General features: G+C 35.7%; 3 protein-coding genes and 1 pseudogene across 4 annotated transcripts; 3 read left to right on the top strand and 1 right to left on the bottom strand.

The window, feature by feature from the left end:
* Positions 1–205: 205 nt before the first annotated feature.
* On the bottom strand, positions 206–2,084 carry LOC143536351 (glucan endo-1,3-beta-D-glucosidase-like; annotated as a pseudogene).
* A 14,709-nt stretch (positions 2,085–16,793) lies between these two features.
* On the top strand, positions 16,794–20,390 carry LOC143536400 (proline-rich receptor-like protein kinase PERK8). The gene is made up of 8 exons (XM_077030401.1): positions 16,794–17,767; positions 17,859–18,269; positions 18,351–18,437; positions 18,519–18,589; positions 18,826–18,902; positions 19,696–19,843; positions 19,935–20,096; positions 20,179–20,390. The coding sequence occupies exons 1-8, from the start codon at positions 16,858–16,860 to the stop codon at positions 20,368–20,370; spliced, it is 2,058 nt and encodes a 685-aa protein (XP_076886516.1). The 5' UTR covers positions 16,794–16,857; the 3' UTR covers positions 20,371–20,390.
* A 738-nt stretch (positions 20,391–21,128) lies between these two features.
* LOC143536378 (putative isoprenylcysteine alpha-carbonyl methylesterase ICMEL2) lies at positions 21,129–23,521 on the top strand. The gene is made up of 9 exons (XM_077030382.1): positions 21,129–21,325; positions 21,801–21,877; positions 21,973–22,042; positions 22,124–22,279; positions 22,363–22,602; positions 22,686–22,751; positions 22,832–22,975; positions 23,067–23,157; positions 23,238–23,521. Exons 1-9 carry the CDS (start codon positions 21,129–21,131, stop codon positions 23,397–23,399), a joined length of 1,203 nt encoding a protein of 400 aa, XP_076886497.1. The 3' UTR covers positions 23,400–23,521.
* Positions 23,522–23,717: 196 nt separating this feature from the next.
* Positions 23,718–26,860, top strand: LOC143536401 (protein GAMETE EXPRESSED 3-like). Of its 2 annotated transcripts, none has more exons than XM_077030402.1 (11): positions 23,718–23,877; positions 23,957–24,144; positions 24,226–24,561; positions 24,635–24,881; positions 24,950–25,234; positions 25,335–25,421; positions 25,505–25,537; positions 25,610–25,669; positions 25,753–25,895; positions 26,005–26,469; positions 26,533–26,860. In XM_077030402.1, exons 1-11 carry the CDS (start codon positions 23,787–23,789, stop codon positions 26,596–26,598), a joined length of 2,001 nt encoding a protein of 666 aa, XP_076886517.1. In that variant the 5' UTR covers positions 23,718–23,786; the 3' UTR covers positions 26,599–26,860. The 2 variants fall into 2 exon arrangements, with proteins under 2 accessions (XP_076886517.1, XP_076886518.1); XM_077030403.1 differs by having other exon boundaries at positions 26,005–26,415; positions 26,533–26,859.

The following is a 26,860-nucleotide window of genomic DNA, read 5'->3' as shown; positions in this document are numbered from 1 at the left end:
CAAAATTTAACACTGTAACTTTAAATTCAATTTCAAACAAATTGGAACACAAATGCTAAGAGATCAGACATGAACATGGTAGCTAAGATCTCAAGATACAACAATTTGTTACTAAATAAATAAAACATGAATATGATGATAAATAACACACCTACCACTTGTAGAATCTGTGAAATACACAAGTCCAAACCAAAACATATCATGTTTGTTTGTTTGTTACCTACTAAAGATCCACCATAACATATTACTCAAAGAATTCCCATCATCATGTCCAGTCAATTTCCTAATCCTTTTAACAGCAATCTCCTTCTCATAAACACCTTCCAATGCATACACAAACCCCTTCCACCCTTCTCCAACCCCTTCTCTTTTCAAAGAAGGTAAAGTCCATTCCACAAGTTGCTTCGCATACTCGAGATCGGAAAACAACACCTCAGAAATCGGCAAAATCGGCAGCAGTTGAATCCCTAACCGGAATTCCCTTTGCTCAGCTGGAGCAAACCATAGCACACTATCTCTTTTGTTTTGCCAAAGGATGCCCACCACTCGGTTCGCCCGTGTGAAATCAGCACCATAAAGCGTACTATCTTCTTTAACATGCCACCATGTTTGCGCAGCACGAATCTCCAACGACGTAAGCAAAGACCCCAACGCAACAAGATGTGGATCGTCATAAGCTAGCCCCATCAAAGCAGCCGAGTAATACGCGTTCACAGCTTCACTCGTACTCTCTTGATTCCTCCCATCTTCAAATTCAGTCAATCCAGCAGCCCATGAGTGTAGCTTCCACAAATCAAACATTCTTAAGCGCGTATACTTCAAATCCGGACCCCTCCTTAGTGTCATGAAATCCAACATTAAAGAGTATGCTTGAGGCCTATACTTTGCCCCCCAAACAGGATCTATTTTAGCAAGAACCGCGATTCCATAAAGGAAGTAACCGATATGAAAATGATGATCATTAAAAATCCCAAAACCAAAATCACCAGTCCTATCATTAGACCCTTGTCTAGTTATAATCCCACCCCATGTTTTATCATACAAAAACCCATTACCAACAAAGGTTCCATCTAACCATGGCTCAATTGTATCCTTCAAATACTGTTTAACTTTCGGGATCACATCGACATGATCAACTTCTTCGGCTATCAACGCTAACCTAGCCGCCCTCGCCACTAACTTCCCATAAAAATACGACGAATTAGTCGACATATTTCTCGAATCCAACCCCTTCACATCTGACTCAAGTGCTCTAATAATTTCAGGGTATGAATCCTTCACAACCCCTTTGATCGAATGCCACGTTACCTCAACCGCGTCGGTTTTCAACTTCCACGAGCTCCCAACAACACCAACAAGCTCACCATCAATACTTTGGTACTTAAATTCATCAAGAATCTTAACTGATGAATCTTTAATCAATTTCAAATGCAGAGGATTAGCCAACATTAACAAATCCCCTAAACCCCTACTCTTCCATCGGTATTCGACACTAAACGATTCACGAAACATCGCATGACCTGCAACCGGATAACAAGAACTAAATTTATCAAGAACCGCCTCCGAATTCACATTCGGCAACAAAGCAATCCGAATCACACCACGAAAGGCTTCGGATGTGATCGTGGACGACTTTCGGGCCAACCCGATAGGTGTAGACGAATACAAAATCCAAACTTGACCGTTACCAAGAAAAATCTTGTATTTTGTTTTAGAACTATTGGGTACGAAATTAATAATTTTGTGGACCGTTGAAATGTTTAAAGGAACGTTTTGTAACACCTGACACGTTAAATACGGGCTGCCTCTGACTAGAAAGAATTTTAAAAAAGGTTTAAAATCCAAAGTGACACTAAGGTCACTAAAGGACGAAACGGTATGGTTCCGGTTTGGTTTCGGGTTGTGGGAAACGGATATGTTGTGGTGGTGGGTAGAGGTGATGAGAGGAGGTTGGGTGAGAAGAAGGTTGAAGAGTCCGGGAGGACGGTGGAGTGGCCGTTCGGGAAGGTGAATGGGTGGTTACTGGTGGCTGCTGGATCTATGGAAAGAAGTAAGAGGGAGGATAATAATATTATTATTAGCATTTTAGTGTTAAGAAAGGAAAGGACAAGGAGGTTGTCCTCTTATAGTTTTATGAAATGAAGATCTTGATAATGCCGTTGTAATAATATTCTTTCATTTATAGTAAAAGTGTTAGTGGTGGCGGGCAATTCGGGTTTATGACTTCATTTTTAAATAAAGAGTATTGCCGTTCAAAATAAATAAAGGGTATGTTACTTTAATTTAATAAGGAATCTTTAAATCTTTTAAAATCCTTTGACTCAATGGAATTCTTATTTATTGACAATATATGATGATGATCCATTAATTCCGTTGATTTAGAATTCTAATACTGTTTTAGTTGTTTGTAAAAATAAGGGATTGTTTCTTGTACGAAAACTTTGTTTTGAAGTATTCAAGAGTACGTAGCGTGTTCTTTTATTTTTTTAAACGACCAACAAAAGTGTTAAATATATAGTAGCCGGACAAAAAAAAACTAGTTTGAATGTATGGCCACCAAACTAGCAATCATTTCCATAAACATATCCACTTATTCACATATATAGTATGCTAGCGGTCACGGGCAATACCCTCACGTGTGTGTTAGCATTCACGGCGTGCGCTTGTAAACAGGCAGGCTAGCTTCAAACAACGCTTGCATGCTATGTTGCCTCCACATCAGCTATGCGCACCATATGTGAGTTGCGTTGTTAATAGACTTCGTTTACTATTTACTTTACCTAGGTTAGATTCAATTTAGGTTTTAGATTAGTTTTATTTTCCTTAAAAATGAACTTATTCTTTCCTCTTTTTTTTCCATATTAGTAATTTGTTGTACATGTAACATGTATATAAATATTTATTCTTCATTTTTGTCGATACAAAGACGTACATAACACAATTGATCTATAAGTTTAATTAAGGGAGAAAGCTTTTAAACGCACGGCCAGTTGATGATATATTGACGCAAAAGGGTATTTGATCATCAATATTTGTTTAGATATTGAAATAAAGAAAACAAATCATACGCTATAAGCGTAAACCAAAAGCTAGTAATGTTATGAGAGAGGGGCCTTGTCAAAATAATCATCATTTATGTATCAAATATAGTGTTTAAAATATTAAGTGTAAAAAACGTCTTTAGTGATCGTTTGTTAGGGGGGTAAATTTTTAAACAGTAAGATGGGAAATGATTAGTGGATAAGTTCAACAACTCCCACAATCATGAGCTAATCTTTGGTGACCAAAGTAAAGATAGGAAGTGCTTAAGAGTCAACAAATGCTGGTTAGGTTATTCAAATTTATCCTTATGAGTTACGACCATATTCTAATAATCTTACATGATGTTTATGAGTTACGACCATATTCTAATAATCTTACATGATGTTTCTAAGGTTTTGTGACCCACTGACACAAGCAAAATTTCTAGAAGATTATACACCGGGTTAGAAACACAAGAATTTATGGACATACTAGATTAGATATCCGTGTAGAACACGGGTTAAAATAAATAAATTTATTTAAATAATAACACAATTTAAAAAAATATAATATATGGTAGAATAATTACACAATACGCAATATAAAAATAAAAAGTTAAAAATTCATAAATCTTTAAATATTTGTAATTTTATTTTTAATTTTATCCCTCATGTTAAAATTAGTTTCACTTTGTTTTTTATTACAACTCTATATAATGAAACACATAAATGATCATGTGAATATATTGTCTAAAAAATAAACAAACTATCTAAAGTGATTGGTCTTATCTTTTACTAATCTTCATTACAAAACAAATATAAAGATAAAATTTCTTTATTGAAATTTGAAATTATTTATTTCTAGAAAATTATATACCGGGTTAGAAACACACACAAGACTTTATGAACATAAAGGGAGGTTGGGAGACTTTTCTAAAAAGGTTGAAACCCTTTCTCTTCAAACTCTTACACTAACTACACAAAAGTTTTTATGAATTGTTTGGCTGTAGAGTGTTTAAACAGAAAGAAAGTGTTTCTAAATGTCTGGCACAAACCTTAACTGAAACTAGATGTTACGTCATCTCATATGGTGGATTTAGATGACAACTAAGCATACATCCACCATGTCAAATGTGGAAATTAGGTATTGTCATTGTTAATCTTAATTTGAATTTATTGACTTTTTTATCTAACGCTCGGCAATATTCGAATGGAATTTATCAACACAACGTGAATACGAAGTTTCTATTTATTATTGATACTAAAGTATGGTCGAATGTTAGATTATAAAAACAAAATAGAATGTTAGATTATAAAAACAAAATTGTTCATAACAAAAATCAAGCCATTTAAATCACCGTTTCGAGATAAGTTTTTACATTAGTCAACTCGTATCCTTCTTCCGATTGAAATCCCTAAAACATCGGTTGGAAACTCGGAAAAACACTTAACGACATTAGGTGTTTTTTAACGGATGTCCATTGAGACAAAAATAGTTGAAAAGTTGGACCGATGTAGTAATTTTTAAATGTGAGATTATTATCAGCCAATACACAAAAGATGAGATTATTCATTTCTAATTTGCCTTATGGGGAAAGTTAACGTACAAATTAAATTAACGTGCTAACGGTGAGAATCAAGTAGTGTAATTACACTACTTGATTCTCACCGTTAGCACACTAATGTAATTTGTATTTGATCAAAACCTCTTTAATGAGGAGCCTTCTCTTTTAAGATCTTTTGACATTGGAAAATATTTCCTTTGATTTAGACTTCTAATTTAGTGTTTTAATTGCTTACAAATATAAGAGATCGTATCCTGTAGTACGAAAACTTTCTTGGAAGTATTCAAGACTCAAGAGCCTTATATTATAGTTTTTGAACAACCAACAAAAGTATTAAATGTATGCAGGTCAGAAAAAAACGGTAATGTACCGCCGCCAAACTAAAAACCAAAACAAAAAAATCTTCAAAGGATGGAATGTCACACGAAATCTGCTCTAATCATCCCAAGACAGATCACCGATCTCGATTCGTGCTTTATCCATAGGAATCAAATAGTCGAGTTTTAATTCATTTTTTAATTATTCTAATTACTTTTAGATTTTAACCATAAACTCCATGACTGATTTTAACTTCACTTTGTTTTCTTATGTGCGATCTATACTCAATATGAGAGAACGTATATAGAACGTTAGGGGTAAATAGGATAATATCATATATTCATACATTTGTAAAACTGTTAGAAACTACATTGTTTTGATTGAAATAGTCTTAGTTAAATTAAAATCACTTTCATGTTGATGCGCAAGTTTAGTGTGCATGCAAGAATCTTCATGAATTCACAAGTTGCCGTACACAAAATTAAATTATTTAGATTACAATTTTGCAATCATCCTGAGTAAGGAAGGGTACACGGCTAGAACTATTCATTAAATCACAAGTATGAATTATCAAACAAGGGGGTGTTTGGAATTCCTTATTTTACCTCCTTATAACTTTTCATTAAGTTAATAAGTTACAAAAATGTAACTTATGGAACTTTTTCACTCAAAATATAAGCAATCCCAAACACCTTATTACTTTTCAAAAAATAAGTTATAAGTTGGCAAAATAAGCAAATCCCAAACACCCCCTAAATATAATTTGGTAGCAACTGTTTATTGACTTGGGGGGGGGGGGGGGGGGTTGGGGGTTAACTAAATAACAAGAAGCTGTTTATAATGAAATAAATCTAGTACCATAAGAGTGCAATCAATACAGGTGCCGGTCTTGTGCTTGATAAAGAAAAAACTAGTAACGTAACAAGACAGCGGGCCTTATCAAAATAATCATGCATGTGACAAGTAGCGTTTTAAATATTTAGTGTGATAGTACTAAAGTGATTGCTAAGAAATGCCATAGGGATTTAGTTATCGACTTATCGGTTGTGAAGTAGATATGAAAAATGGTTAGGCTATGAGGTATACTCTAACCCCTTTTAACTCTGCATAAGCTCCATATCACTTAATTTTCTCTCTTTCACTCAATCTCATCCAAAGGAAAATGTTTAATTAATTTAACTCCATCTCACTACTCTTAATTTTTAATTTAATATCAAACATTTAATAACAAATCAATTAGTAATTAATACATATTCTTTTTTTTAACCCATTATAAAGCATAATCCATTGACCATTTTAACAAGGGATGTGATCTTCATACACCATCCCCATATGCCTATACGGCTCGTATAGGTCTATATTGCAGTATAGGCTATGCATGACTGACAAAGGGGGGGGGGAAACCAGCTTTTTCAACCTATACGATCATATAGATTTATACGGGCCGTATAGGTGTTAAATGGCTCGTATTGCTAGCTGACACACCATAAAACCTATATCGTATAGAGCTATACAACCGTATAGAAAACTTTTGTCAAATGTTTGGGATGCACTTTTATTTTTATGTAGGTGGACCAGATGTTTATCAGTATGTTTTGATCAAATGTTTTCTTGTTTGCTTAATCATTGATTGACTATTGTGTATAGACTATTATAAAATGTAATAGAATATAAGCTTAAACGAATATTCTCGGGGTACAACTACAAATTATTTAGCCGGGTATATTATGTAAATGCTAATAGATAATTTATTCTATTCTAAAATATCATATTTAGCCAAGTATATATATTTAATACATTAAAATGTAAGATATTAACGTATTAATATTTAAAATTGTGTCCAAAAAATTGTCTACACGCCCATATTAACGTATTAATATTTAAAATTATGTCCAAAAAATTGTCTATACGCATGTATAGCCCTATACGGCCCGTATAGCCCTATACGAGACACTACAAACAATGACCGATAAGCTCCGACACAAACTGACATGATTCAGGTGCTATACGACCATATAGCCCTATACGAGCCGTATAGAAAAAAAATAGTGTGTGAGGATCCCATGTGGTGTGGGAGGATCTTAAGCCTTTTAGCAAGCTTCGCATTAATAAGGAGTGATTTAATGCATATTTAAAGTGTCATGTTATATTAATACTAATGGATGTTAGAGTATACCACATGACCTGACAAAAAGTTTTAAAAAATAAAAGATAGGAAATGATTTGCGGATAAGTTCAACCATTCTCACAATCATGAGCTAACCCTGCAATACTCATCAAGAACTTTTACTTACAGTAAAAGTAAATGACGCAACTAATCCCTTCAAGTTCATTTGTTTAATTTTATTGACTTATTGATCTAACACTCGTCAATATTCGAGTGGAATTTATCAACACAGTTTGAATACGAAGTTTTTATTTATCATTATTAAAATTTAAATATTGTCAAATGTTATATTATAAAAATGAGGAGTGTCACACTTATTTTGTAAAAGAAATAAATAGTAAAAGTCCAACTTTCTCATGTCATCATCGCCTTCCTTTTCCAAAACCTAAAATTTCAAGGTGGGGTTGATTAATAATAAAGTTTCACATTTGATTCACATTATGTTACCTAGACTACATGTTGGTGGGGTTGTTTTAACAATAAAAGTTGATAGCCTGTTTTTGTGGTCATTTTGTACACACGCCTGTGCGAAAGTATATCAAGGTAAACAGACATGGTGGTCGTTTTGCACATTCTTACCAATCACGATATTCATTAGCAATCCATCCTTAATAAGACATTCAATCATTAGACATATATATTTACTACCTTCTCTTTTAAACCCTATATTTGGTCTAGTGGTATAAAATGTTGGTTACGTCTGACTTTTCAATGGGTAAGGGTTCAAGTCTTGTCATTATAAAAAATGCGTGTAATCTAGGGGTAGAGTTATTCATTCTGAAAAATATTATTAAGACTTCATACTATTTTGTATTAGAAATTAGAAATTCTTACAAAAGACAATATGTATCATGTTTAGAGTTCGTTATAATGTTTATATGTTTAATTACTAAATTATTTATGATGGCATCCATTTTTATACCAATCTAACCCCTTCGCACGGTATCCTTAAATCTCGCATTCATTCATTAAACTTGTTAAACGTGTACTTTTTACTTTTTCACTCTAGATTTTACTTTTCACCATTGTGTATGAGCTTTCTTACCTTTATGTATGAGTTTAAATTTGATCATGAAGTCTAGCCCTCGCCCCCTTGCCGGACTCACAATGTTTTGTTGAACCGAGGTAATAACTTAATATAAAATACAAGCTAGCGTGTTCTTCTTTCGGCTCATGTCACAATAAAATAAAATACAAGCACTAAAGCGTGGTAGTTGTCACCCTAGTTAGTTCCTTGTATTTTTATCAAATTTTCATAAGAAGGTAACTTAGGAGCATGAAAAATTTGTGAAGTAGTGTTTTGTATGCAGAAATAACAGATGAACTGGAATTTATCATTATGATGGAATGAGAAAAATGGTGTTTGGTTAGCTAACGGAATAGAATCACTTGTTACCTATTCCTTTTCATTTCCCCTAAAATACCCCAAATTCATTACATTCACCCTTTGTTTGGTTTTCCCATTCAATTCTCTCTTTCACCCTACATCACCGCCCACCATTATCGCCGCCACCGCCACTGATGCCACCCACCACCACCACCCGTCACCACAAACCACCACCACAGCCACCAGCCATTGCCCCCGACCATCACCACCACCCACCACCAACCACCGTTACCGCCCATCGACCACCACCACATCAGCCATCACCCACGACCATCACCACCACCGCCCATCGTTACCACCCGCTGGCCACCACCACCGTTCCAACCACCATCATCGCTAACCACCGCCACCCTCCAATGCCACCACCCACCACCACCTATCTAGTCGCTACCATTTATAATTTATTTCGTCGTCTTTTCCTACCTATCAAACAATACAAAGTAATGATTCATTCAATTTTCACATGGTAACTAAATATTTCAATGGAATGGTAATTATCTATTTCATTCCATTGTCCATTTCATTCCCTCATTCTTTCCATTACTTGTACCAAACATACCCTTAATGTCAAACTATAATTTGGAAATTTTCATTTGGAAAATTAGTCATTCTAAGTTTGAAACTCCCTTGAAAATGATTTCTAGTACTTTTCATACCGCATTCGTCCTCTCTAATGCTTGAATTGTTCCGTATCTTCACATTCAAAACACATTGTAACATTAAGGAATAATTGGTTTAAACTAATCACTTCAATTTTGGACTCCTATAATCGTATGATGTTAGGTTGGTGAAGGCCTCTGGGCCAGGTTCGTTGGTTGACGATTAGAAGACAAAAAGGGCGGCCCATTTAATTATGGAGGAAAGCCCATTTGACGTTTTCTTGGTCCCTAAGTCATTTAACCTAATTGTTCTCTATATATACCATAGTTATGTATTGTAATCTTTGTACCATGCTTAATAAAAATACCCTAGTTGCAGGCCGTGGACATAGGTCGCCTTGACCGAGCCACGTAAAATCTCGTCTCTTATTTATTGCTTTTGTTTGTGCGTGTGTGTTTGCGTTTACGCTGCGTACCGACTCTGTTTAATACCTAACATATGAGTGCCGAGGCAAAAGTAATTATGATACATGCAGATTATATTAATAGGGTCCAAGTCCAACAAACCAGATTTAGAACCTCATTGCCGAAACCTATACCATGCTTTAATTAATAATCGGATTTCAGGATCATACTCATTCTTAATCGAATAATAAAATTGTGACCTTAACCCATATAACATCAATGCGACTCGCATGAACATTATCTACAACTTTCGAATCTTAAGACACCCGGAATTGCTTAGCGCATACATGCTGACTTCTCCTTTTAGATCCAATTGTCTAAAGATCACGGTATCAATCATTAGGAACAATTTCAAATCGAGATAGGTGAATTACAAGTTTAGATGATTGATAGGAGAATGAAACCTAATCATCTAGAAATCAATAAGATGACGATTAAGGGTTTATAATTGTCGTGTTACGTATGAACTATGAAGTTACGTATGAAAAATCTTCAATTGTTGTTCTAGATTGTGATGACTAATAAAGATGGAGATTAGAATCCCTTTGCGTAGTTGAAGATTGTTTTTGTCTTAGGAAATTGAATAGGAGTAGAGAAAGCAAGATTAAACCGCCGGCTGTGGAGATCCACCCGGAAATCCATACTACAGAGAATAAGTGAGCGGGAAAATGAAAAAAAAAAAAATGGAAGAATCATAGTATTATCTGACAGAAGCTTGGCTCCTTTATTATACAGTATATAGATGCCGATATAGATACTTATTTTTAGAGGTGTACAAACCGGTTTAAAACTCAAAACAGGTTTGGGTTAAAACCGGTTGGTTTGGTCAACAAAAGTCAAAACCGATTTATGATTCGTTTCGGTTCGGATTAAAACCGGTTTCTTACCATGGTAAGATCGGTTTCAGTTTGGGTTTTATCGGTTTCGGTTCGGGTTTTGCCCGATTTCGGTTCGGTTAACCCGTTTGAAACCGGTTTTGGTGGATAAAACTACAAACTGGTTCCGAACCTACGGTTTCAATCGGTTTCTACATAATTGGTTTCAAACGGGTTCGATTTCGGTTCAGTTTTCAAGTCGGTTCGATTAACCGGTTTATTTGCCTACCTCTGTATATTTTTATACCACTTTTTCTAGAAATAAAACTCATTAAAAATAAGGTATTTATAAATTAGAATATAATGATATAATTTATTAAAATAAGCTTATAGGCCCACTCACCTTAACCTTTTTAGCCATTTAGTGATGTTGGGTGACTTGGTCGCTAGTAGGGTCATGAGCGCAAAAGTGCGGAATATTTTTCTTTATTTAATTTTCAAAAGAAAACGTCAACCCTTCATGGGTGTGTCTATTGACTCTATTCCGCAGTTGACAATAAACCCAATACATTTTGCCGTCTGTAACTATTAAAATGGACGGACTTAGAGTTGAATTAACGCATACAAATCACAAAACATTTAAAACACCAACATGGATATATTGGAACCATTTTTGTTACAAAAGCGGATTCAATTCTATAATTCAACTTTCGAGGCATTTTGTTATGGAGAAATACATCATTTTTTCGAGACTGTGGCGTGCAGTTTGGATATATTCGCCACCTACCCTAAGAGAATAAAAGAATCTTGTTCTGTTATATTCTGTCGCCTTTGTTAATTGGAGAAAGCGAGTCTCCATAAACCCCGTATTGGAGATTCATTGACCAATACTAAAGCCCTACCCAATAAGATGGCCCGAAATCCAGTGGCACCATTTTAGGCCAAACCCCATTTGTAAATGTTTGCGAAACTGAACCGGGCAACAAGCCGATATCTTACGGGTCCACTAGTTGATTGTGTGTGTGTGTGTGTGTGGGGTGGGTGGGGGGGGGGGGGATTGCAAGAGAAAGGGGGCAACTTCCCTCCATAGAAGACAGTGTTATATACTCATTATAATCCTAATCGCCCCCTAATTAACTTTTGAAACCAACCCTATGAAATTTTAAAACCGACATCTAAAAAATTCAAATTAGAAATTTATTAATTTTAAGATAAAATTATATTAATAACCTCACTTAAATACTAATATATTTTATATGCAACGTTGATTAAGCCCAATGTTTAGATATTTATATCGTTTATAAACAATAAACGTGCTTAAAACATAGTTTTAAATTTGTGAAACTAAAGTGGCCATTCAAGCGGTGTGGGCCGATGGCTAATTTGTTGTTGGGTTGTTTTGTTGTGAATAAATATTACACGGAAGTTCAAAAAATTAAAAAATGAAAGAAATCATAATTAACTTTTATAACGATCATTTGTATCATGGACATGCTACAATTAACTCTCTCTGAAAATAACCAAAATCATTATAATTTTAACTTTTAGTTTTTGATTTGAATAGTTGATTGTTGAGACTTGTGATGTTTTTATGGAATTCTTCTATTTTCTATTTTCAAAATGTCTTATCTACCAGAGGTATACAAACCGGTTTAAAACTCAAAACCGGTTTGGGTTAAAACCGGTTCGGTTTGGTCAACAAAAGTCAAAACCGGTTTATGCTCGGTTTCGGTTCGGGTTGAAACCGGTTTATTACCATGGTACAGTCGGTTTCGGTTCGGGTTTTGATCAGTTTCGGTTCGGTTTTTTACCGGTTTTTGCCCGGTTTTGGCCGGTTTCGGTTCGGTTAACCGGTTTTTTGGTGGAGAAAATTACAAACCGGTTCCGAACCTACGGTTTCGATCGGTTCCAAACCGGTTTCTACATAATCGGTTTCAAACCGGTTCGGTTTCGGTTCAGTTTTCGAGTTGATTCGGTTAACCGGTTTATTTGCCCACCTCTATTATCTACTTTAAATTTGTTGAAAATTCTTCGATCTAGAAAACCTGACATCACATTTTTCAGTTACAAAATTTCATCGAAACATATTATAATAATATAGCTATATAGGTCGTAGTTGACTTGATCTATTGGATTTAAATTCAAATTAAAAAAACAAATAGATTTTTACGAAGGTGGAACTAGAAACCGAGGTGCTCTATATTGTTGAACTTTCATCATATTAATTTATATTACTTGATGAATGACAATTTATGAAGGGTAGATTTATTAACAGTATGTTATATATTACTATAAAGGTAATTAGAAAAGTAAATTCGTATACTAAGTGATCACTGATATAAAAAAAATCAATATGATAAAGATGAAAGGTTATAAAGTAGTGAATTGTAACTGGATTGGATTGGATTGGATTGGATTGGTAGGTACCTGTGTATAAAAGCGGATCCTCAGGTTAGATGGGAAACAAATTTTTAGGAGAGCTGGTTGGTTAACACGTGTTCAAATTAAATTTTTTTGAAGTACAGAGAGAGAGAGAGAGAGAGAGAGAAAGATAGAGATTGATACATGTACAAGGCCCAACATTACCGATCTATGCAATAACAATAGTTTTGACGTATTAACTCCTTATAATAATCAAAAACATAGAATCAAACCTAAGTTAATGTCCTTATTTCAATATTTCATACAACGGGAATAGCCTAATGCATTTTGCGTTTTAATCCACTTGTTGGCCATGTTTATCCATGGTAAAATTAAGTAAAAACTAGACTCATCAAGTTTCCAACCATATAAAGAACATCTTAAACAACACATTTGTTGATTTTATATTATATTTAAAAAGTATGCTTAATTGTGTAAAACATGAGATTTTCAACACTATATGTTTCTCCCCAAACTCTACCCAACTTTAACATACAATCCCTTTTTTAATATTTTAAAACCAAAATTAACAACTAAAACATGCTAGACACATTGGACTATTGACTATTGGAGTGAATATATAATATTCTAAAGCAATTTAAAACCAACAAATTTCACATAATATTTTTAAAATTCTTCATTTAGGCACATTATCACAATTGGTAAGCATTCCAAGCTTTAGGGAATACATGCTCTATGTTGTCTTATGACTTACTAAATCCATTCTTTTCTTCACATTTCAACACACAGGAACTAATTCAACATGTTTATACATTTGTATTTTCAATTTGCAAACTAACCAACTTCCTATGGTTTAGGTTTCCATATAATCTTATATGAACTTACTCATCATTATGTTTTATAAAAGTATCACGATCTTTAATCCTTCAACATGCATTTATTTATTTATAATTATTTCATTAGTATAAAATACAATTATTTGTTAACATGCCCCAATAATAATTATTTAATTTATATAGGCTAAAGTTTGGGATATTGAAGATATATATCCACTCACGAAAGACTTCATTTCTAATACAATCCAATCTAATATGCCTGCATATCCACCTCAACATTCATGTCTCCCTCAATTTCTCCTAAAATACTACATTTTTATTTTAATCCAACCTTGTATGCCCGTATATCCACCTCAACATTCTCATCCTTGTCACCTCCAGCTTTCTCGCTTGTGTCTTCTTGATGACCCAACAGTTAGTTTTGTATAGGATAACTGAGTGGACAACGATCTTATAAATTTCTCCTTTTAGTATTATTAAGAACCGCTTGTCACACATAACTTATGTGCCCGCTCTCCACTTACTTCAACCTGCCTAAATAGGTCTTAACAACTTAACTAACTATTTAGAAGTTAGTTAATCTTGATATTATTGTACCTAAGTCTTTAATAACCTCCCGTTTAGACTAGAGAAACCCACTCCAATCAAATTACTACAACTACAACAATATTGATGGTCATAAGTTATTAACTCATGGGTGGTGTTGGAGATTCAGGGGCTTGAAAGTTGACATGGTTTCTATATCATGGTATTAAAGTACCCATTTTATCAACATGATTTATCACTACTTTAGCTGCTCAAAGAAGTTAAAAAGAATCATAACCTTATATCATTGATGAATTTGTGCTAGACATTAAGGGTGCAAAGGGAACTACTAAAATACCCAAAGTTACTAACCATCGAGGCACTGCCACCTCATTTTTACCCAAAAATATCTTAATTCTTCAGCTTCTTCTCAGGTTTCAAACCCCAATTTTTCTACCCGATTTCACTACCCAAAGCACATGAGGTTGTGTTCCTGAAGTACCCAAATTACTTGATGGGGTCACCCAATAGTGCCTGGTATGGTTGTGCACCCTATGATTTTAATTCTATTACGATAGAGAGCACATCAATATCTTCATACCTTTTGAAAATTCGGTTGCAAGTAACGATTACATCGAAACAGAAGGCAAGCGCACAGCATGTTGCGTCGCTACCCTTTTTGAATTGTAAAACCCAATCTTTTAAAAATTAGTAGTTGCAAGTGCAGCCAGGTTCGCCTTGATAGCTGACGAATTCGGTTTATCTTCTAAGGAACTTGAAAGAAAGAATGGAGCCATGCTTAAATGGAACGTTTGCTAGTAAGAGTTTCTGTATGATATAAATCATATAAGGGATAGTTGATAAAGGAAGGCACGTACACATTTAGTTGGGTTTGCTAGCATCAATGGAGATTCATCAGTCATGCTTCTCATGTTAGAGAAGATGGCAGATTTCACCAACTAACATGAGCTGTTCAATCCCAACATTCTACTTCAACTTCAATCAATAGCATTTTATATTTAAATTTCAACTCAAAAGTTTTTATTTTTTAATTCTTTATTAGGATTGGTTTTAACAAACGCGTGAAAAGTGCAGCAAATGGAAGTATGAAACCTATTTGATTCAATTTAATATTAATCTTTTACTCGGTCCAAAATTATTAAAGCTCTAAAAAACAGAAGATTATCGGCTAATAATATAATATGCTTTTAATAATGAATTTAATTACTTTAAATGGGCATTTATGAATATTAGGGAAAATTGAAAAACCTTGTTCACTTGTTTTTTAACTTTTTTTAAAGGCGAACGAATCCTCAAAATGTGTTACTGGCTAAATTCATCACATCAAAATACACGCGTATTTTGATCTGGGGAAAACTCTCACCTAATGCTAACGTCCGCGAACACTTGCCCGAAGGCACGACGAGATAAAACCCGTTAAGTTCCAAGAATCCAACTAGTGAATGCCACCTACTCGTCTAGTCCTCCATCCTCACCCTAGTGAGATAAAACCTTGTTCACTTATTAACATGACTTTTACTTTATTTCTTTTGTTTCTTTAATTTAAAGCGTTATAATTGGATCAGAAAGACCCATTAGGTAACCAAGAAGATCTTCGTTGTTGAATCAGATACAAACTTCATATCAGACATAAAATGAATTAACCAGCTTCTAATGAATCACAGAAAGCCATAAAACCATTATTCAGATATGATTCATCAAAATTAATTAATGTACCAAAATAATGATGATTCGAATATTTAAGACTAAAGATACACTTTCACCAACAATAAAAATCAACAACTTTAATATTTTACGATAACTAGGATAAGTTACCAGATAATCAAATAATTCAATAAATAAAAAAGAGTTGAAGTATCATAACATGGTATGTAATCCCTATGAATCTGGCTGCCTTAATTCAGTCACTATGCCTATATGTTTATGACAGACCACAAACTCACTATTCAACATGATAATGATAATGATAATGATAATGATATGATATGATGTTTGTTTTGACTTCACTTCTACGATCGCATAGCATTCATTCACCTCTAATCTAAATATTGTATGTGAACAACATTTGGTCAAAGTCGCCCCCACGTACACGTTACCCTTACCTTACCCCACCATTCCATTTTCTTTTCTCAGATCCACAAAATTACAAAACTCATTCCAACTTTAACTTTAATCTCCATCAATGTCCCAGTCCGTGACTGTGTGTGGATCAACAAACAATAGGTAAGTTCAAGCATTTTTCTTTTCTTGTTGCTTTATTTCTAGAGTTGGTGGATATTTATTTTATTGGGGTTTGTTTTAGCTACTACAGTACTTGTTACTTAATTTCCTGCTGCATTTGAATCTGGATTTGGGGTTTTGATCAATTTGTGATTTTGTTCATGTTGTTGCTTAAATTATCAAGTTTGAGATTTGGGGTTTGATTGCATTGTAGATTTGCGCACCAACTGTTTGTTGAAGTGCTTGGACTTTTCGTTTGATTACCAAGTCTTCGGTTTGGGGTTTTTCTTGGTGTTTATTTCAAGATCTTGAATTTTGGTACTGGGTGTTTGTTGAAATTTTGGGAATTTTGGTAACTGATTGCTGAGTCATCAATTTGGTCAATTCGCAATCATAATTCTTGACCTTCTTCGCCAATTCTTGATTTATTGAGACTTGGGATTGGTTATTTTTGCTACATTCTGTCTGGAACTAATGATGGGAATTTAGAGTGAGATTTAAGCATTTTGTTGACAAGATAAGGTAAGTATTGTATTAATGGCTTCGTCATCACCTTCTCCGGGTTCGTCACCTTCAGCGATTCCACCCGCTTCTTCAAACCCTACACCTGTCCCCCCTGCGTCTCAGCCCGATCAGGCCACTGTAACTCCACCACCCCCGGATACGCCTTCAGCTCCGCCTCTTCAATTGCCTCCAGTACCAATAGTCAATTCACCGCCACCAGATGCAACACTGCCACCACCAGATGCATCACCACCACCACCACCAGATGCGTCACCGCCAGCACCAGCATTACCTGCCTCTCCTCCCCCGTTGCCACCTGCAGTACCACCACTCGCAAACACTCCCCCACCGTTACCACCTCCCACCACCGCCACTCCCCCGGCTGCTCCAGTTTTGTCTCCTCCACCACCACCACCAGACCCAACCGCTTCTCCACCGTCTCCATCCCCGCCAGACGCCACCCCGACTCCACCACCTCCTCAGTCACTCCCCCCTTCCCCACCGCCTCCAGAAAACATTCCATCACCGCCACCAGCCTCCGCCTCTCCGCCTCCACCAACAGCAAACCCGCCCGAACACTCTCCATCACCTCCTTCACCCGCTCCCCCCTCAAACACCACCATCACCCCACCATCTTCAACCTCATCACCACCTCCTTTACCATCCCCCACCAATTCATCTCTTCCCACAACCCCTGGTTTACAATCACCCCCTTCTCCCACTGAGAAACCAACCGCACGAGCAACCAACACCACTAGACAAAACGGTACATCCGGCGGGTCAAAAACAGGCGGTGTAGTAGCAATCGGCGTTGTTGTCGGTTTTGTCACACTCTCTCTCCTCCTGATGGCCGTGTGGTTCAAACGAAGGCAAAAAAGACGAGCCCGACGCCCTAATGTTCACTACAGTATGCCCTCACCATCTGCTTCCTCCCAAAAATCAGGTATATACTAAACCACCTTTATTTTATAAATGATGTGCCTTTATTGCTGGTAGTTGGTCATTAAATCCCATAACTTTTATGTGGTCTACAGACTCCCAATTTCTGAGGTCCCAACCATCATCTCACCCGTTAGCTGGGAGCCCATCATTAAGTAAATCCATGTACTCACCAGACCATGGTGGTGTGGGAAACTCAAGGGCATGGTTCAGTTATGAAGAGTTAGCCGAGGCTACAGATGGGTTTTCAGGGAGCAATTTGTTAGGTGAAGGTGGCTTTGGGTGTGTTTACAAGGGGGTGTTACCAGATGGGAGAGAAGTTGCTGTTAAACAACTGAAAGTTGGTGGTGGACAAGGAGAACGGGAGTTCAGAGCTGAAGTTGAGATTATTAGTCGAGTCCATCATCGTCATTTAGTTTCTCTTGTTGGTTATTGCATCTCTGAGCATCAAAGGTTACTTGTTTATCAATATGTCCCAAATGACACCCTTCATTATCATCTTCATGGTACATTTTGGATCTTTTAGTTCATTTAGGATAATGTTTTTGCAGTTTCAAACTTTTATATTATATTTTATCTGTTTGTAGGTGAAGGCAGACCGGTTATGGACTGGGCGACCCGGATTAAAGTTGCTGCTGGTGCAGCTCGTGGTTTAGCTTACTTGCATGAAGATTGTAAGTTCTGAGTCTTGAGATATGTTTTCGTTTTTTTTTTTTTGGTAATTTTATAACTTTGCTGTTTTTATTTTGTATCAGGTCATCCACGGATCATTCACAGGGACATTAAGTCATCAAACATTCTTTTGGATGACAACTTTGATGCTCAGGTATCTTACTATTTTCAACATTATTTAACAGTTGTATTTAGCACTCCTAAGCCTATCTTTTGTTCCATAAGATGAGTGATTAAATATACATTTTAGTTACTTTAGTTTGTCTTAAAATCACTCATTCTAGGCTTTTAGCAAACTGTGGTGTTCTTTCTGCCTTCAAGAAAAGCAAGTGAGATTATCAAAAGAGTTTTGAAAACTGCAGTTTAAAGTTATATCACTTTAATTCGCAGGTGGCAGATTTCGGGCTTGCAAAGTTGGCAATGGATTCAAATACACACGTCACAACTCGTGTCATGGGCACGTTTGGGTAAGTAGCCTCTTAACTGTTTCCAGTTAGTTAAACTAGGAATGAGCATTTTTTGCCGAGTATCGGTACCATATCAAACTGATACTGACCAAACACCATCAGTACCGTTGCCGGTATTCATTTGTCATGTTTTCGGTTTTGGTACCCTCCAGTTTCTGTATTTTTCGGTATTTCCAACAATACCTGTTAGGAACCAACAAATCTGTACAGGTATTTGGTTTATGCTTTCACTCGTTTTCGGTATGTTTGGTACGGTATCAGTTTGGTATCGATCACATCAATAGGTTAAGCATACTCTCTCTTGAACAAATGTCTCGTCTCTTTGCGTATTGTTTTGTGCTTTTCTTCTGAAAACCTAGATTTTACCAGAATAGGAACATAACTCTTGATAATATTGCACGGTTGCTGAGAGTTATTTAAGCAGAATTTTGCTATTACTGCTGTATGTGAATTGAGTTATTCCCGACTTTGGTCAGCTCATGAAAAAGTAGTCAGGCTCGGGTTCTTGTTATGGCTTCCTAAGCTTGCACAACTTAAGCTTGGGCTGTGTTGGGTTGCCTAAAGCTAGAACCTTGGCTAGATTGTATAGGCATGGTTCCTATGAGTTCATTGTGCAGCTCGTCTACAAATCGGGTACTGTGGACTGATATAGGCTTGAGCCTTGGCTTGGTTGGATAGGATTGTTTAAATAAGCTTCATACAAAGTAGTGCTTAAGTTTCTCCTTGATGCTAATGTTTGATAGAAAAATATATATTACAGCAGTAAAATGAAATATTTTTGTGATTTGCTCAGATATATGGCTCCTGAGTATGCTTCAAGCGGGAAGTTGACCGAAAAATCAGATGTATTCTCATTCGGGGTGGTGGTCTTAGAGCTCATTACTGGTCGTAAGCCTGTTGATGCATCTCGACCCCTTGGTGATGAAAGCCTGGTTGAATGGGTAGGTTTATTATAAACTGTTCAAATTTACAGAAATTAATTCTCTTTATTTATCAAACTTAAATTCATTGGTCTTCATCATATACTTTCAGGCCCGACCTCTACTGAATCAAGCGCTTGAAAACGAGGATTTTGATGAGCTGGTAGATCCAAGGCTGGGAAAGAACTACGTGCAGGTAGAAATGTTCCGGATGATTGAAGCCGCTGCAGCCTGCATTCGCCATTTAGCCCCAAAACGACCACGAATGAGCCAGGTAATAATTGTTTCATTGGACACAAGTAGCAAGTATTAATTGTTGCCTGAAATGGCCAAAAACTTAAAAATGATTGATGCAGGTGGTGAGAGCTCTAGACTCGATTGTTGAGTTCACAACAGATTTGTCAAACGGGATGAAACCAGGACAAAGTGAAATATTTGACTCGAGAGAACATTCTGCACAGATTAGATTATTTCAAAGGATGGCGTTTGGTAGTCAAGATTACAGTTCTGAATATTTCAATAATTCTCAAACCAGCTGGAGAAGTTGAAGAGACATGAAGCGTGCTTTCATAACAATGTCATTATGCGGTGCAGTATAACTGAGATATATGCTAGATATGCCGTTTAAGGCTTGTTTGTGTGATTTTTTTTACACCGTGAGTGTATATAAAATCCAATGCTTTTAGCATGGTGGTTGACATCTTGATCATTCTTTATAGGTTGTGACAAGTTTTCCATGTAAATTTATCAAAAAGTTCTAACTATTTAAGAATGCTTTATTATTATGCTCTTTTGATATCTGTTTTTTCTTTTAATCATTATACTTATTGCCAATTAGAATCCTTTTGATTTTAATATTTTTTATTCTCGGTGTCATTAATCCTTGTAAGGCCGACGAATCCTTTAAATTTGTTAGTGGCTATATATATTACATTTGGATACACTCGTCTTCTGATATGGGGAAAACCCTCACATAAGGCGAACGCCCGTGAACACTCAAAAGGATTCTAATTGGCAATAAGTATAATGATTAAAAAAATATTAAAATCTGTTATGAATCCTTTTGATTTTGGATCGTTATGAATCTGACCAATTCTGTTGTATTCAAAACAAAAGATAGTTTGAAATCACACCTTGTTTCTTTTTTTTTGTTTTGGCTACACCAATAGATTAGATTAGATTAGATTAGATTAGATTTGATACAGAAACAAACAAACAAACAAACCCTAATCAAATCCATAAAAATAAAATGCTATATGATAAGACCACCAGTCACATAACCCCAGCAACAAATACCTCAATGAATATGAATACTCCTCCTGATTCCTTACGCTTTAGGACCACCAGCAGCGTTGGAAGTCGGATAAACACCGCCAATGCTTCGCCCGCGGTTAATTCTCCGTGTCTGAGTCGATCACAATCCTTCAGTCGCGAAATCGGACATGCTGCTTCTGAAACTTATCTCGTTACTCGTCTTGCTTTTACTCTCCTCCGCTACCTAGGGTATATTATTAAATTCTCTTTCTATATTACCATTTCATTTTTAATTATTCATTTATTTTAAGATTAGATCAATCTTTCTACAGAGTTTTTCATACAAATAATAATAATAATAATATTATTCCTACGACACTTGTTGCATAATACTTAGTTTGCATTATATGTTGTCGTTTAACAAAAAAGTGAAAAACGCTCTGCCATGTCATTTCCACATAGGCATGGGCTCTCACTAACTTTTCATTCAAAAACACAGCAATGTTTTAACCGAAAACACAATTATTATTTAATCTTTTTTTTTTAATAATGTGTGTGCAAAAATGTGATTGGTTGGATTAAAGGTTGGCCCCACAAAGCCCGTTAACCCACTGGCGCCCCTCTGTTTTTGTTTCACGAGAATTTGAAGCTGATGTGGAAGGGATTGGCGCCTCCCACATCCTCCACTACACTTGGTCTAATCATATAAATGTTTCTTTACCAGGTTAGGCCGTCGGTGGATGCTTAGGCTTCTTGCCCTGCTCCTTTATGCAATGCTTTTGATGCCCGGTTTCCTCAAAGGTTTGTTTGTCAATCGGTTACTTTTTACATATAACAACATTTCAAATTTTCAATCTTGAATGATTAAGCTAAATTTCTCCATTACATATTTTCAGTTTTATATCAATTTTGCATTTCAAGCCAAGTCTGTAGAAGTATAATTTACGGCGATCAACCTAGAAATAGGTAATGTTGGTTGGTTTGTAGTAGTTTGATAGCACTTTGCGTTTCTTTATGCATATAAGTGAATGAAAATTTGTTCTTTAGGTTGGATCTATACTTACCAAATAATATAGATAGCCCAAAACCAGTAGTTATCTTTGTGACTGGTGGAGCATGGATCATAGGGTATAAAGCTTGGGGTGCTCTTTTAGGGCTTCAGTTAGCACAAAGAGATATCATTGTAGCATCCATTGATTACAGGTGACTTAAAAAAACTAGCCATCATTTTCCATTAGATCTTCTGAAGACTTAATAGTTTAAACCAAGATTTGTTTTGCATGTAGGAACTTTCCTCAAGGTACAATCAGCAATATGGTTGAGGATGTTTCTCAAGGAATATCTTTTGTTTGCAAAAATATTTCTGAATATGGAGGCGATCCAAATAGGATTTATCTAATGGGACAGTCTGCTGGTGCACATATTTCTTCTTGTGCACTCTTTTTGCAGGCGATCAACGAATTCAAGGGAGAAAGTGTTTCTTGGAGTATCTCCCAGATTAAAGCATATTTTGGTTTATCCGGAGTGTAAACATTATTTCTTAAAAATATTTGTTTTCTTTTAGCTAATCACATTAACCAAATAAATTATTCTCTCTTGTAATTCACAGGTATCATTTACCCAATCTAGTTGAACATTTTGAACGAAGAGGTCTCCACCGCTCTATATTTTTAAGGTATTAAGTAAATATTTATAGAATCCGTATGTTCTGGTCATTGTTTTCACAGGCACCTAACTATTAACATGCTATGACAGCATAATGGAAGGCGAGGAATCCTTGAAACAATTTTCTCCTGAATTGATTATTGAGGATCCGAGTGTTAGAAATGCTTTTTCGATCCTACCACGTATTATTCTTTTTCATGGTACCAAAGATTTTACAATACCACCGCACGCAAGGTTTGACTCCCTCAAAACTCCCTATTTCATTTTCATTTATTACTCCAATACGGCAATACATGAGCATTTATAAATATTTTGAATCTTGCAGTACGACTTTTGTGGAGACTCTTAAGAGAGCTGGTGTGTCAGCTGATCTAATACTATACAAAGGAAAAACCCACACAGATTTGTTTGTTCAAGTAAGTTTTCACTTTTCACTTTGGAACATAATTTTTTTTGACAATATTAACTGAATTTTGGGTTTCTACCAACTGTGCAGGATCCTCTAAGAGGCGGTAAAGACGAGCTGTTTGACTATATAGTTAACTACATACATGCTGGTGATGTTAATGCACTTGCTAAGGTTGCAATGGCACCTACAAGAAAACGACTTTGTCCCGAACCCTTGTTGAAGTTAGCTGGTATGGTGAGCCCCTTCTAAGCCAGCCCGGTTTGTAGATTTAACACGGAAGCTCCTGCATTCGGTCCCCAGCAAATTTTGGTCCAATCTTGTGAAGTGAAAGCACGGTATTTGATATTATAGTGGATTCAAAATTTGGATTGATGTACAGACATTGAAATTGCTGTTTCATAAATTGAATTCTTTGGTGTTTTACTTCTTCATTATAAACCAGTTTTATATTGTATTAGTTTAACTGCATTGCCCAGATTTATATTGTACAAAAAAAATAATAATAATTCAAATTTTCAATTTTTATCTCTTGGGTATCTATCTTTATGCATTTCCCGCCATCTAGTGGCAGTTAAAAAACCGCTCCTCTTCATTTTCCATTGAAAACCCTAGAAAAGTTTCGATCTTTACTCAACCATGTCACCGATTATTAAAATCTTGAGTCACATTCTTACACTTTATATGCTCGGATTACATTCTGCTGCTTCAGATCTTCCCTTGATTTCAGGTTATTATTATCTTATCTTTTCTAAGTTAAGCTTTAATCATTGATTTTTTGTTTTTACAAATTTTATGATTTGAATTAGGTCACAGGCACCGTCCAAAACCAACAGCGACACTCTCAAATCCTTTGATCACTGATGAAGGAAAGGTTTACATATGCCTGGAAAAAAACTTAATAATATTCCAGAATGATGGTTCAATTATAAAGAGAATACCTCTCAATTACACTTGCAATGCTGGTATAACACCAGCTCTTGGTGCTTCTGGAAAGGTATAACAGTAATAAAATATTAGCATACTCTTGATGACTGTTGTTAGGTTATATGATGGATGACTGTTGGTTATTTGGCAGGTATATTTGGTTGCAGAAAACCGAGTACTAAAAGTCGATACTATGTACATGACAACTCCTGAATCTGCTGGGGAAGTGTTCTTGGGCCTGGGAAGTGGTGTCCTATGGCCGAATGATACTGAGATTATTGGGCTCACAGCAAGCATACCTGCTTCTTGTGTTATTGTTAATTTGAAAAAATGGGGATTGCGTGCTTACGAGTTTGATGGGAGAACAAAGTGGGGCACTGATCCTGCAATGCATCGATTTCGTTTCCGTTACGGTTGTAAGAAGAGTGTCACAGGATGTTTTTTTGTTTCAACCCCTGTGTTTGATCTTTGTGATGCTAATTTATATGTAAGCACTATTTGTTGATTACGTTTTGATGGTTAGTATTAGTATTAGTATTAAGTTCTTATTATTGTTGCAGTTTTCCAATAATCAAGGAGAAGTTTATGCAATGTCGTTTCTCGGTACTTATGTAAAGTGGATTCAGGATTTAAGCTTTTTGAATAAGAATTTCACTATAACTGCTGGAAACAATGGTCGATTGTACGTCACTGTTCCAGAAAGATCCATTATTCTTGCTTTAGATGTGTTGACAGGATCCATTTTATGGCAGAATGATATCGGCCCATTAGGTTCACTAGCCTCTGCACCAGTTGTTGATATTAATGGTAATTTAAGTTATTAAGCATATACGATATATTCATGTATCTTTTGTTGAATGAGATTTAACTTACAGGTTGGATATCTATCGGTTCGTTAGATGGATTTCTTTACTCTATCTCACCATCTGGGATTGTGAAGAAATTTCCCACAAGAAAGAAAACGGATACTGTGATTCAAGTCAACCCGGTTCTCGACTGTTCTGGCTATGCGGTTTATATATCTCAGACAAAAATGGCGGGAATGATTAGACGTACGGATGAGGAAAACACATATGTTTCTGCAACGAGACCGGTAGAAACTATTTTTACATTGCTGGTTCCTGCAACAGGAAATGTTTATTGGTCTGAAAGTTATCCTGGTGATCTGGTTTCTTCACTGTCATCAAAAGTCGACATTTATGCATATGTACAACTGAAAACGACTTAATTTGACCTTTTGTGTTTTCATAATTAAAATAGGTTCGGTATCGAATTTGTTCCTCGAGAGTGATTTAAGGCTTTTTGTTGTGGATGAAAGAATACTTCTCGATTTTCTTTCTATTTCAAGTAAGGTTTTTTTGGTTCTTGAGATCATCGAGTTGAATTAGTAAATGATGGAGCTTATGAATTTATTTTTCTATCTGATGCAGATACTGGAAATCCGCTTTCATGCTTTAGCACACGTAACAACCTCATAGATTATTATTAGTTTATTATAGTAATCTGTTTGTTGTTTTATCTTTTTTTTTTAACAGGTCAGAAACTTGCATCAACCTGTTCAATAATGGATATCAAGAAAGTTAGCATCTACACAGGTAAACTATAAACATACCACTCAATTTCATAGTTTAGTGTGTTTACTTCCAATTATACTAATTAGCATCCGCACTTCATTCAGGTAATGAGAAGGCAATCGAATTGTTTCTCTTCTATGAAACAAGTCTGTTGATATTACTAGCAGCCCTGGTAAGATTTTGCTGTGTATTTTGGAACAAAAAGAAGCTTCAAAATCAAGATCTTTGGAACTTTCTGGAAAAGAGAGTAAGTGCCTTTAAATGGTGTTTGGATAAAGTATCTGTCTGCGTAAATGAAACAACAAAACTAGACTTCACAACATCATTAATGAACGACTGTATGCTGTGTTTTGCAGAGTTGGCTTCGGCTTCAAAAGAAGGTATGTGATAGAACAATAACCGAGCTGGAGAAAAAAACAGCCGAGGGATCACCAAGCAATGAAATGCTAGAAAAACTCGGGGATTTGGTGAAAGAACGAGAAGGTATAGAGAGAAAGCTTTCAACCACATACAGTTTGGGAAGAGATGCACCAAGCCCACAATCACAGTCACTAATTCCACTCTCTGATAAGAAAAGCAAGAGTTTTTCGTTTAAAAGCGGGCAGAAAGAGAGTGTTGATATCTTTGATATAATTAGCAACACTTCTTCAGAGGAGTATAACAGCAATGAAGAAAAGATAGAGTCAAAGGGGAAGGCTTTAATGGAGCCAGAAAGCTCTAGTGATGATGATGGTGGTGATCATGAGGAAATTGTTGAAGAACAAGAAGTGGAGATTACTGATGAGGGTGATGATAATGAGGAAATTGTTGAAGAACAAGGAGTGGAGATTATTGATGAGGATGATGATGATCATGAGGAAATTGTTGAAGAACAAGAAGCAGAGATTATTGACGAGGGTGATGATCTGCAAAGTGTGGTAGCAGTATGCGAAAGAGGTCGATTTCTGTAACCAGGAATGCTGGTAGTAGCAAGTAACTGTTTTCTGCAATATGTTTTGTGTTGTGTTTCTTGATTTTTCTCGGTTTTAAGGATGTTTTCTTTAGTAGTTTAAATAGCATGATCTTGCTTGTGAAAGCAGGGATATGATTGATGTTTAAATTGAATACTTTTGCTATTTCTGCTATCTACTTTGTATGATCATTGTTTTTTATCTGTCGCGGAACAGGAAATTAAAAGGGCTAAATATGTTACAGCGCACTATATTAATGTTT

Source organism: Bidens hawaiensis, unplaced genomic scaffold (genome assembly GCF_021521415.1).
Source record: "Bidens hawaiensis isolate Kalapana, Puna unplaced genomic scaffold, B.hawaiensis_p1.1 tig00010796_1, whole genome shotgun sequence".
Taxonomy (NCBI): domain Eukaryota; kingdom Viridiplantae; phylum Streptophyta; class Magnoliopsida; order Asterales; family Asteraceae; genus Bidens; species Bidens hawaiensis.
The sequence above is the reverse complement of the archived record's forward strand: the minus strand, read 5'-3'. Positions and strand labels throughout refer to the sequence as shown.